Consider the following 13569-nt stretch of genomic DNA (forward strand, 5'->3'; position numbering starts at 1 on the left):
TGAGAGCTGACAGTTTCAGGGGGGTTTGACTAGCAGGTGATATTTCAAGAAGTGCGACTGGGTATCAGGAAATCAATGGCTCCAGATACACTGAAGGAAATTCTCTTCAACTTTTCTCAATTCTTTGGGAAATTCAAAAGCTTAGTTTAGCCTTTTAGTGTTGTTTTTTTTTTTAAACAGGGCCTTCTATTTATATAAGACCATCTAAGGAGTTGAAGGAAGCCCATGCATTTTGTTACCTTTGAGGAGGTGGCTGTGACTGCAAATTTACCACACAAATGACTGGGATATTTCCAGGGATCAGAGCCAGATTACATAACACCACTGCTCCAGGATGATGAGTGGCTGACAGCCCATTCTCACCACTGCACCCAGTTAATCCAAGAGCCTCTCCAACAGTGTGGCTCTACTTGATAGCCTCTATCTGGTTCTTACATTTGCACTACAGTCCCGCTTAACCCCTCATAGGGAGGGTTTATTACCCTTATTTTAAAAACAAAGAAGCATAGACACAAAGAGGATACATGGCTTTTTTGAAGATAACGTAATGCAGAGTAACTGATTAGAAATATTGGCATGAAAATCAGGTCTACCGAGTCTTGGTATTTATGGTTTTTTCACCAGGCTCTGAAAGGTGTTTGGGCATGTGCAGACATATGTGTGTGTGTGTGTGTGTGTGTGTGTGTGTGTATCTGTGGTTTGGGAGTATATGTATGTTTCCCTGAGGACAAGGGAGAAGACAAAGGATTGAAGAGAAGAGCTAGAAGGAGGGGCATTGTAAAAATCAAATGAGATATATATTTGAAAGTACTTTATATTTCTGTATACAAATGTGATTGTCATTATTAGAATGATTATCTAAAATGTAATACAGGTAATAAAACAACCTTCACGGGTAGGATGACTCACATTTTCTTGGCACTAGCTCTTACCATATGTCCAGTTCAGAGGAATATTCAGTGGCTCCCAGCAAGGCATCAGGAGGGCGGTACCAGAGAGTCACAACTTCTGAAGAGTATGTCTGGCTGGGAATGGACTTGGCCCGAGCAAGACCTGACCGAAGGGGGAAAGCACAGAACTCACTGTCCTGAGACCTTCTGGAGAGCCACAGTGATACAGTCTGCCAAGAAGAGTATAATTGGCAGAGTAAACAACATTTAAAAAATAATACACAAACTTTGGTGCTTTTAATAGAGCTACTCAACTATCTTGATTCTTACGTACCTCTTCATCAAATGAATTTCTCAAAATTTGGCCTACTTTGCAGCTAGATGTGGGCTTCCTGGCAGCTAAGTGTAGCAAGGCAACTAAATTTTTGCCTATTTGATATGAATAGAAGTGATGTGTGAACTTCATGGAGGGGTTAAGTGTTGGTCTCTTTTCTCCTTCCTCCAGGCTGTAGTGGCTGCCATCTTGAAATAGGCCATGGGGCAATACCTAGGGGTGGTGGGGCCTCATGACAGAAGGAGAGTGGACCAATACACCATGGGGCCACTACAGAGCTCTGACTGCTTAGGTCAGACTGTTACATGAGAGAACGTGAAGCTTCGAGCATGTATACACCTCTGTAATTTGGGCTTTCTGTAACAGCAATGGAAAATCGATTCACTACTACTAGGGCCACCCTCCATTTCTGCAGTCCAGGAATTCCCAGTTTAGTAGATACAGGGTGAGGGCTGTTGATCCACATTACTTATTTGGCAGGACCTTAGCTGGATCATTCTTAAGTGCTCCTCTACAAAGTCAGAGTACTTTCATCAGTTAGCTATTTATCTCACTGGATCACATGATCTATAGCTAGAAAAAACCCTGAATAGATGAGTTCACTGTTGTGGGGAATTTGATAAATGAATGTCTGTTAAAGGCTTACTGCAGCTATAGTAGCATCATTTGACATCTGCCAAACAGAGAAGAGTGGTTCCTCAGCTTATACAGAACCAGTTTTTCAACAAAAATTTATTGAGCACCTGCTATGGTGCCAGGCACTAGGGATATAATGATAAGCAAAAACGGATCCGGGCTGCCCTCATAATGCTTATAGTCTAGTGGAGGAGACAAAATCATCACAGAAGTATATATGTGTGTATATATGTATAATTATAAACTGTGATACGTGCTAAAATGGAAAGACACAGTGATACTCCGGGGAAATCTGCGTCACTTTGATGAGAATAAAAGCCTCAGGTACCCATACAGTCCCACTATATAGATACATAGGTGAGCAGGAACAGGTGTCCTGGAGCCTCCATTCCAGAAGGAGTCCATCCTACAATCTGGGCTTAACCTCTTTATCCTGTCATCCTGGGATAACTTTGATCTAGTCTGATGGAATTTGTACATCCACCTAGATTTAGGTAAACCTACCAAGTACGTTCACTCTACAAAAGTTTTACATCAAAAATGGCAGTGAGGTAGTAGGGGTAACCACGTTTTAGGATCTGATTTGACTGAGGCTTGATGGAACCCTAAGAAGTTACCAATCTCATCCTATTTCTTGCCTCAATCTTCCTATGTGGTTGTTTGAAATCCTTACAAAGCATCATGTTCCCCGGTTCCCACTTTTCAAAAGCCAGCCCTAGTTGATGCTTTAAACATGTGCACACAAAAGCATCATTGTTCATAGCCCAGGAAGAGACTCGGGAGGCGACTTACCAAAATCAGCCACTTTGAGTTCTCCCAGGTGACTGATGAGTAAGTTCTGAGGTTTCAGGTCCCTGTGGAGGACGTGTTGGTGGTGGATGTACGCCAGGCCCCGCAAAAGTTGAAACATGAAAAGCTGGAAGGAATGAACACCTTATCTAAGCAGATTTGAGCCACTATGTGTTGATTTCTCCTCTAAATCAAAAACAGTCATCTGAAAGAATATAGTAAAAGGGTCTCTTGAGAGACGAAAAAAAATTGAAGATTTTGCATTCGAATGGGAAAAAGAGGACAAGGAAAGTCAAGTAAGTAGACCATGTCCTAAACAAAGGGATTCTGGCTTTTCCTGACATCTCATTTCTTTGACACTGAAGGAATTACCTTTCCTTAAAAATCTAAAGTGAAACTTTGAAGTTTCCGTTGGAACACTAGTTATTGATTTAGATGTGAAAGATTTAATTTTTTTCCCACTGATGAACTTGGCATATAAGATCAAAGTTGACCTGGAAATGATATTCTAACATTTACAACTGCTTAAGTTTTCCAGGCTCTCTGATATAAAACCCTTTTAAAAACAGAACACAGGGAGACCAGACTGGGAAACATATCCTTAGATGGTATTAGGAAATAAAGGAACCATTATCTTTTTAAACGAATTTTTAAAGTATTAAGTTCAAAGTGAAAACAAGGGAAATATACAGTAGAGATTCAGAGGGAAAATACACCAAAATAAATTAGACCAAAAAAAAAAAAGAAAAGAGAATAAGGAATAAATAGTATAGAGAAGAAAAAAGGGGGTGGGGGGAAACAAAAGGAAAAATACATTCTAGGCCTAAATTTTAAAATGTTGCTTGTGGTTACAAGGCAGAGAAACGAAAGACATTATTAGGTTCCCACCAAAACACAAGCTTAAGGAAAAAAAAAAAAAGAATGCTAGTATTCCAAGTGTGTTTTGCTATTTTCCAGTGCCACTGGCAACTGAGAATTCAAATACCAACATTAGTGTTTACAAAGACCTATGCCAACTGAGAACATGTTCTGGCAGTTTTGAAAAGACAAGGCCAGCCCCAGCATTCCTGGGACACGGGCAAAATAGTAGATGCAGAGCCATGCGGATAAATCCACTTTTTCCATCACATCTTGGAAACTAGGAACTTCAGAGATGCTCGAACCTACAATGACCTAACAATGACTTGGACACATAGGAATCAAGTTGATGAGTGCCATGGTCTGACCAAAGCAGGATCCTGGGGAGTTTACCTCCCACTGCACAGCTGTGGCTGCATGGGCTCCATGCAGTTCCCATATCAGGGACCCCAAACCGTTTAAGAATGTTAACATTTTCTTGAGGCTCCTACTTCAAATGTTCGCTGGTTCTATGAGTCTTCCTCATCCCAATTCTTTCTCTTCCTGGTGCTTCAAACACACACACTGTATTATTCATTTTACCGTTCATCACATCACTCAGCTGCCAAAGCACAAAAGTCCCATAACGACATTTCAACCCTCCGATCGGTTATAAACATAAATGTTCATGGAAAAGACAGTAAAAAGGACCAACTTAAATTCCAGGTAAAAGATAAGATGCCATAGTAGGTGCTTAAAAATATGTTTTTCAATGTGATAGTAGTAAGGAAAGAGGGAGATGAAGACAGGTGAGAGACAGAAGACAGAGAGATGGTGACCAGCAAGGGACAGAGACAGAAGGAAGGGAGGGAAAAGAACATGTACTGAATACCCAGGACACTTTGTAATCCTCAAAACAACCCTGTGAGGAAGATATGCTTGTCCTTGATTTATATCTAAGAAAAATAAGGCTCAGGGAAACATTAAAAACATGTCTAAAAAGAGTCAGGGCCAGGTCTCAAATTCAGACCTGCCTGACACCATGACACCATCCTGAGAAACCGGAGAAAAGTTAGAAAATTAAAACCTGACAGGGAAGGAGAGAATTGGCTAGCTGAGTCAGAGACAGAGCTTCATAGTGGGCCAGCCTGAAATCCCTTTCACGTCCCAAGCACAGGCTGTCTCACTGATTAGTAACACACCCGCCGCTCACCTTCTTGCTCTTTAGCTCCTTTCCTCCCTGGCTCCGCATGTCTACAAGCATTTGTAAATGGCGAAACACTGCAGTCTTAAGGTGTGGGATTTCATAGCCACACTTGTCAAAACTGCAGTGTGTGCTGAGTAACCTCACCACCCACTTACTCTCTAATCCCTTACAACCTGTATTCCTCCTTTCCCACTGCCAAAACTTCACCAGTATTATGACCCAATCTGATGGTGTTTTCTCAGTCACCATCCACATCGTGACTCTTTCCAGAGGGGTTTCCTATAGCCCAGGGGTTAGTCCTGTTTCCAACACAATGAGGCTCTTGGGAACAAAATAATTCCATTGGGCTAGTACCATCTGGGCTAGGAGTCCCACAAAAACACAATCAGATCAGTCAGCCAACTCTTCCAGGGAAGCCCGAGTCCTTCCACTCACGAGGGAATTCCTGGGATTTGTTCTATTAGAAATCTGACACAGGCTAATCTCACTATGATTCCCATCCTGTCTTCTGTGGTCACTAAAACATAAGCCTCTCTGACTATTCCTTTTTCCTCCCTAAAGCTCATCTTCATACTGCTCTCTGCTTCCTCTCATTTAACCCAGCATCCATCGTCCCTCTCTCCCCCAAACCTTTTCACTGTTCACTCCTCAATACTGGTTTTAAAACTTCCTAAAACCACCCCTCTGATGAACTTCCTTCTGTCTCCTTTGGCTTAAATTAGACCTTGAGTTCACTGCTTCCCTACAGCATTCTCAAGTGGATGTTAGTTCTTCTACAACTTGCTCATACCTTTGATTACTGCGAGGTGGGGTACTGGGTGACTTCCCAATACCACTTCAAAACCATTGCTTCTCCATCCTCAAGTAAAAACCCTTGTTGTTTGGACTTTCATGCCATTGAGCCACATCTTCTTCTATCCCTCTTCTCACTGTCATCCACATGACTCCCCACCGTTCTCCATCATTCACTCAAGACTTGGGCACCCGGATCCCAGCTGTTGCTTCCCTAACATCAGTGCCCATGTGAACATGTCCAGTCACCCTCCACACTCCGACGATCTGCTTCTCCAACACACTTTAGCCCCTCACTCCCCATGGTCACACACTGGGCCTTGCCATCATATGGAATTGTTTTTCCTCTGAAGTGTGAAATTCATCCCCCTACAAAATGGCTTCTGCTACGATCACTTTATTCATAATGTTTTTACTGTGGTCACCAATGTCTTTTGCTACGAAAATCCAATGGATACCTTTCACTTCTTCTCTTTGCAGCATCTGGCTTTGTTGACCGTCTTCCTTCCTGAAGCTCTCTCCCCACTTTGGTGCCACAATCTCTTAATTTTTCTCCTACTTCTCTGACTGTTCTTTTTATAGGTTCCACTTTCTCTACTGATGTCTAATATATTGATATTCCTTAGGGTTCCATCCTTGACCTTCTATTATCACTTTACGTGCTCCCATAGCCATCTTATCCACTAACATTGCTTCAATTAACAACTGTATTCTGATTATTTAAAAGTCTTTAGCTCCACCTCAGATCTCTTTCCTAAACTGTTAGACCCCTATAGTCTGAAGTTCACCTGGACATCCCATAATCACCTCAAGCTCAGTATGCCAAAACTTAACCCACTGTATCCCTCCAAAATCGATTTTCCCATTTCTCTGTTTCAGTGAATGGCACTATCATCCACCTAATTACTTAAAGTTAGAAAAAGGATTTGCTGACTCTTCCACCTCCCATTAATTCTGGCTAAGTAATTAATTGCACATATATCCAGTTTCCTCCACCATCAATTCACATCTGCACCACTGTTGTCCTCATGAGCCTCACTGTCAAGGTCGGAACCCTAATGGACACCAGCATTTAGAGAATGACTGGAGGAAATGACAGTATGGGGTGGGAGTAGAGAAAACACAAGGGAAGAGTGAGGTCAGGGGACTATAATATTTCAAAAAAAACAGTATTGCTCACCTTCCAATCTATTCACCACAGTGTCATCAGAGTGAGCTCTACAAAAAGGAAATCTGAATTTATCACCTCCTATTAAAATGATTGAATGGCTCCTCACATGGAATAGCATGACATAGCTGGGGCCTTCATGCTCTGGCTCCTACTTACCTTTCAAGTCTCAGCTCTAACCACCCTCAACTCTGTTCATTCTAATCCAGGCTTAACTCCTGAGTTATCTTCAGTTCTTGGAATATACCATACCCTCCCTGGCATCCCAGCATTTTCACTGCTGCCTCTACTGTGGGGAACTCATCCCTAGTCCTATCTGCTTTGATGGGATAACTTCTTCCTTTGTGCTTCCATATAGCCCTAATAAATTCCTCTGTTTATTAGTGTACCCCTCACAAACCCACAAAGTCCTTGCTATCAAATATGATTTTCAACTTTGTGACACTCTCAATCATGCCCTCCTTGAAACTGTCTCTTGCCTTGACTTCCATAAAAATGCATTTTTCTGGATCTTCTATATTCATAAAAGCTGCTTCCCTCTGCCCCTTGCTGTCCTGTTCCTCTTCTCACCCCCAAAAGCAAAAGTTCTACCATCAGTTCTTTTCTCTTTGTGTTTGCTCTTTTGATTATCCACTCTCTCGTCTTTAACTACAAACTCCATGCATCAGTTACCCTCAAATCTACATCTCTAACATACACCTTCCTCCTGAGAACCAATCTCCTCTTCAGTTGCCTACTGCTCATTTCCTCTGGCTATCCCACCTCAACGAGAAGCTCATCATGTCTAAAACAGGACTCTTCTGCCTTCTCTCTAAGTCGACTTCTTTTATTTCTGTTAATAGAGCTATAATTCTCCAGGTATATCACAGCCCAAATCAGTCATCTTTGACCTCATCTTTTCCCTCCACAAGCCCAGTTAGTCACCATGTCCTGGCTGAACTCTTGTTTTTGTTTTTCACATTCCTTTCTATTTGTACCTTCACTACCATAATTTATCACTTCTTACCTAGAAATTTGCTACTCAAAGTTTGGTCCTCCGCCAGCAGCATCTGTATCACCTTAGAGTATGCTAGAAATGCAAAGCTCAGGCTTCACCCTAGACTAACTGAATCAGATCCCCAGGTCATTCATCTGCTCACTGAAGCTTGAGAGGCACTAGGCTAGCCCACATCAATAAACTCCTAACTGGAATCCCTGACTCCAGTCTCCTCTCTTTAATCCATCCCACAGACCACAATTACATACATTTCCTTCTGATCGTGTCATACTTTTTCAATCAAACCCCTTTAATGACTCTACTGTCTAAGGAATAAAGTCCACATCTTAGAAAGTGAGGCTCTCAGCCACCTACCCAATCTATTTCTCCAGACTAATATACTCCATTTCACTAAGATAGTCTCTATTTCAGGCCAACAGAACCAGAGATGCAGTATGGCACTGGTAGAAAAGAATCTTAACCAAGAATCCTTTTTAGCAATGGCAAAAGCTGGTTCTACAACTTCAGGCAAAACATTTGTCCTTTCAAACCTTGGATTCTAAATCTTCAGAAAAAGAAAGTTAGACCAACCCAGTGTTTTTAAGGCTTTTTTTTTAAATTGCATCCCCCACTAAGAAATACATATGTTTCCAGTTTTCACATTCATACATTGATAGAAACACAGCTTCAAATGGAAAAAAAAGTTGCACAAAATAATCCTTATTCTTACTAAACATAATATACCATAATATTTTCTATTCTTTTCTCATCCATTCCATTTCATTTTTTAAAATGCTGGTTGCTAATCACCAACTGATTTCACAGCCCACTAGTGGGTCAGAACCTGAAGAGTGAAAAACACTCTGGTCCCTTCAACACTAACAGTCTATGGCTCTGGGGTCCTCTTCCTTAAACGCATCCTCTACTTCCCTGCTCTGTACCTTTGCTGAAAACATTCCTTCTTTCTCTAACATCTTCCCCTATTCCAGCCTCTTGAAATGCATTGCAACTTTAAAGGTCTGGCTTATTGAAACCTCTTAAAATGAGAAGATATCTTTTACTTCTTTGCACGTCTACAACGTTAGGTCTTATTTCTTACTTGGTGTTATTCACAAATGTCCTGTAATAGTATTGGTGTGTATGTCTTATCTCCTGTTTTTGGCTCTGTGTCCTTTGAGGAATCATGTTTTCTATGTCTTTCTATTTTGCTAAGCACTTAGCACAGTGTTTGGAATGAGAGTCACTCAAGCCTGAAAATGTTCTATCTTTCTCACAGTTACTCTTTCTCCAACTGTTTTTCTATTTAATCAAACCTCTAGTTCCTTGACTCTTCTGCCCTCCCCTAGCTATCAGCAACCTGCCTATCTTCACTTCCTTCCCTCAGATTGGACTCAGTTTAGAAGTCTCTGACCATCCCTTTAACCTCTCTCTTGACAATCGCCAAATATCTTGCCCACTTGTCTTTTTCTCTCACATGTCTGGCAAAGCCCCAATTATCAATCAATCCAACTATCTACTTTCTCTGCTCCTCTATTTGAACTGCTAAGCACTGCCAGAGAGAGAGAGAGAGAGAAAAAGAAAGAAAGAAAGAAAGAAAGAAGGAAGGAAGGAAGGAAGGAAGGAAAGAAAGAAAGAGGGAGGGAGGGAGGGAGGGAGAGAGAAAGAAGGAAGGAAGGAAGGAAAGAAAGAAAGAAAGAAAGAAAAGAAAGAAAGAAAGAAAGAAAGAAAGAAATCTCATGATCATGTAGATAATTTAATGGATTTCATCCTCACCAGCGTCCTTAACACACTACTAGACATTCCTTCTTGGTTTCCCTAGTTAGTTTTCTATTTCATTTTCCTCTAACTATTTAAAAATGTTTTCACTCTTTTCAAACCCCTGTCTTCAAACCTTCCTTTCCCCCTTGCCTCCACGACTGGATTAGGTCCCCTTACTATGAGTCCTCAGAGTATTCCTAGTTAACATGGCCATAGCCCTTATAACTTTGCTTCTCACTACCTATCTAACTCCATATATCCTACTGGGCTTTAGCTCATTGAAAATAAGAAACACAACTTATTCATTATTGAAACCTCAGGATTTAACATGGCACTAAGTAGTCAATAAATACTTCTTGAATGAATGAATTAATAAACACATAAATATTAGTTAAATGAATGAGTACATCATATACAAATCTCATATGGTTATGTTAAGGGCCAGTCTATTAATTAATGCCAATAAAACCCTAGGGAATGAAAAGTATGAAATACAAATGCTTTCTAAAATTTATAACAGATGTAGAATTACAGCTAGTTAAGAGTTTATTATTATTTCTATTCCAATGACTGGAAAAATGGAAGTTGGTCCCACATATAATCGGATCTGATAGAACAGGCAAAAGGATAACTGATAAAGATCCAACAAGGGTACTTTGTTTGCTAGTTGTAGTGGGGAACTATAGGTACAACACAAACTTTATCACAGACCACAGTAGTCTGCTATGAAGAAAGTATTTATTTTACGATGGCCTAACTTCACATTTTTTCTTGTAATGCAATTCTTTTTCATTGGTTTATACTTCTAAAGACACATTTGCATGATGACAATGACTGACAGGGTTAGGCTGCCCAGAAAACAGCCAGACATTGCTCCATATCTTGAGGCAAATCTTTTTTTTTTTTTTTACTTTCCCCTAGAATATCAATGATATCCATCTTCTTATTAGTATCATGGAACTTCAGTTTGTGATGGCAGTCTGTTTCAAGATTCTTCTGCTGTGGGCAAGCCAGAGGAGAGTCCCGACCCTCAAAGTACTCACCCTGACATTGTGAGGATGAAGCCCTCCTGGATGCTGAGACATATACTGAGCCAGGTCTGTGTGCTACACAAAATGGTGGAGAGAGTGACATTAGCAGTGCTTGGTCAGTGCCACAAAGCAGACCACACACTTGACTCTCAAAGGTATTACAAAGTTCAGAATTTTTGAGAATAAGGTGCAAAAGGTACACAACCAGGTTTTCTGAGACACCACTGTTAAAGTCAAACACAGTGTGCCTTCCTAACTGGCTGCTCTTAGAAGGAAGCCTGTTTCTCGGCACAAGAGAGGCTCATTTTAAATGACTGCCCCTGAACACAATGACATGGGGATTTTGTACTCTTCAGTGTCCTTGGAGGCAAGTCAGGTACACATGCTTTATGATTCCTTTCTGCTAATATTTGAACAGTTTTTTCTTTCAGAAATACAAAATGATGTATTCTTTAGTAAACTTGTATAGAATTTTTTAAAACCTTGTGGTTTATGTCTTTATTGTCAATGAAAAAATGTTGGGTTCTGCTCGGATAGTGATTAAAAATAGATTAAAAAAATAAGTGCAAAAGTTTTATTTAGGAGGCAAACTCAAAGTGTTTATTATTGCTTGTGAGGAGGGGGAAAAGGCAGCAAATATAGGGGGTAAAGGAGCAGGACTAAAGAATGAGCATAAGAAAAATAGGCTCCACTAATCACAATAATGAAAAGTTCCATGACACTTTCCACATTGTAATGGAAGTTTTATCATGCCATAAAATATTAACAGATTCATTATACAAGCACCAGGCTTTTCCCTTATGCTTTATAAAATGCTGGGGCAACTCACCATGTATTCAAAAACGAATGTCAGTGTCTCTTTGGTGTGGATAATGTCATGGAGCAGCACAATATTGGCATGTTTCAAACCCTTCAGGAGAGAAGCTAGAAAAATTAAACAAAATTTTAATTCAATCATTGATCATGAAAGTACTGCTTTAAAAATATCAAGCACTATTTATTTTTTAAACATTTCAAATCAACCATTCTGGTTTTTTAATGTTGGAAAAAAATCTCTTGTTGTGAAATAATATTTAAAGCTATAAAACAATCTTCATTATTTATTAAATGGTGAATCATTGCATTTACATAACTTATTTTTCTTACAGGCTAAAGCAGTTGCAAAAAATATGTTTCCATTTACCCAATCAATTTCATCAAAGCACTCAGAGCACTTTGCAAATGCCTTCCTCTGGGAAGCTTATCATCTCTGCTTCAGAGCTACAGGAGAGGAAGCCTGGAGAGATAAAGGCCACTGGAGGAGAAGGAAAAGGAGTGCTGTGCCTTCTAGAGCAGGACTTTGCAACGTGTGACCATTCTCTAATATTCAAAGTCCCACAAGGGGGTCAGCAGGGCCTGTAGATATGACTGATGGAAGGCAGGGATAAGAACATGGGATGGATTGCTGAATCATAATATAGAGAGTGGATGGGATTTCTTAATGGGAGAATTGAAAACCTGTGGAAAGGAGGAAATTCACACTTAAAAAGAGGAGAGGGCCAAACTTGGGGAGCCCGGATGAGTGGGAAGAGCTGAGGACTGTCTCTTGCATCTTCGATAACAGGTTATTATTAGGTCACTAAAGGCAGCTCTAAAGGGGAGAAGTCACCACAAAAGGCCAGTGAGTGGCTGGGAGAGGGTTTGAAAGGATGACTCTGGGGGCTCCAGAGATAGGAAGACCTTCAGGAGGGTGGAGACCAGAAAAGGCACAATAAGGAGATGGTGAGTCGCAGCTCAGGGCATCCCTGCTTGAAGAAATAGTGTCTTTAAGACTTAAAGGAAAGGAAAAGTGAAGTGTAAAAACTCAAATCAGTGTTCTGCAGGGTCTGCCTGCATATCATAAATCTCTTCCACTTACTCTCTCCCAGAATTCCATAAGATTAAAAACAGACTAACTCAAATACTCAAAATTTTACAATTACTTCCTTCAGGAATCTTATCCTGTTGTAATGATCCTGTTGTTTTATGTCCTGGCAGCCACTTTCCTTTCTAGTGGGGACACCTCTATTTTACTCTGGGGAACCAACCCTCTCCCTACCCAGCCCATGCTATTCTGATGGGGCTGATACCACCCCTACCTAAGATTGGGCATGTGACCTAGGTCTGGCCAATCAGAGCACAACATCCCCCAGCCACAGTGATTGGTTCAGAGACAGGCACAAAATCCAAGCCTTAAGAGAGCTCTAACTTTGCTTGTGCCATTAGGAAAGACATGCTTTCTTTTCCAGTAGAAGGGCTGAGTTTGTAGGATTTAACCGGGAGCTGCTGTGGCCAGATTACCAATGCCTGGGACTAAACCTAAGGCAGAGGAAAACAGTGTTGGGTGATGGACAGATTCCTGGTGACGTCCTTTGCACCCTGCAAGCCTGTAGTTATCACATCTGTGAGCCAGTGAATTTCCTTCTTTACCTTGGTTTGAGCTGGGAACCTTACCATCATAGGAGCCCTACTGTACCTGCTAACCCTACTCTGCTTGAATGACTAATGTTCTAACTTATAGTTTTCCCCCCTGAATTCTTATGAACTAAATTTATTTCACTTTTACAAGTACATTGCTTTGTAAACGTAGTAAATTATTTCACAGGCATCTGTTTACTGTCCCTAGTCCCAGACCAAAGACTATGTGGAAATGGAGCAACTTTCCCTCTCTTTCAGATGCTGCCACATTACCTAGTACAATGCTCAGCCAAGGGTAAGTACTTAATGTTTTCAAATATATCTACTGGGTGTCTTAACAGAGAACTGACTGTAGAGCCACAGGCCTAATGTGAATCCTGGCCTTGTCACTTTCTACCCGAGTGAGCTCAGGAAAGAATCCCAACCCAAGTCTCCATTCACTCCTTGTGAAAAGGAGATAATGCCTTTCCTGACCTGACTTCACAGGGTTGACAAGTGGATGGAATCAGATCCCATGCATAAATATAAAGCATCACCCCTGTTGCAAATTAAAATATCCCAGCCTTCAGCTTCTAAGCCGCCCTATCAATTTGAACCTCACTAAACCTCCACTCCCAGATTAACATCTTAAAATTTTGTTTATGTCATGTTTCTGCTAGAGTTTTCAACACCATCCATACTTACAACACTGACTTCGGACAATCGGTTGAGAATG

The 13569-nt window shown here is 40.8% G+C and overlaps 1 protein-coding gene across 1 annotated transcript in view; it reads right to left on the reverse strand.

Moving 5' to 3' along the window:
- CDK15 (cyclin dependent kinase 15) overlaps window positions 1-13569 on the reverse strand; it is a 113592-nt gene that overhangs the window by 54547 nt on the left and 45476 nt on the right. Inside the window, exons 9-12 of the mRNA XM_029225732.1 lie at window positions 11248-11342; window positions 10431-10493; window positions 2653-2776; window positions 933-1053 (exon numbers count right to left, since the gene is read on the reverse strand). Coding sequence (XP_029081565.1) covers window positions 933-1053; window positions 2653-2776; window positions 10431-10493; window positions 11248-11342 — 403 coding nt within the window. The remainder of the gene's footprint in view (window positions 1-932; window positions 1054-2652; window positions 2777-10430; window positions 10494-11247; window positions 11343-13569) is intronic.

The sequence above is a fragment of the Monodon monoceros genome, unplaced genomic scaffold (genome assembly GCF_005190385.1).
Source record: "Monodon monoceros isolate NGI ecotype Baffin Bay Population unplaced genomic scaffold, NGI_Narwhal_1 Super_Scaffold_16, whole genome shotgun sequence".
Classification (NCBI taxonomy): domain Eukaryota; kingdom Metazoa; phylum Chordata; class Mammalia; order Artiodactyla; family Monodontidae; genus Monodon; species Monodon monoceros.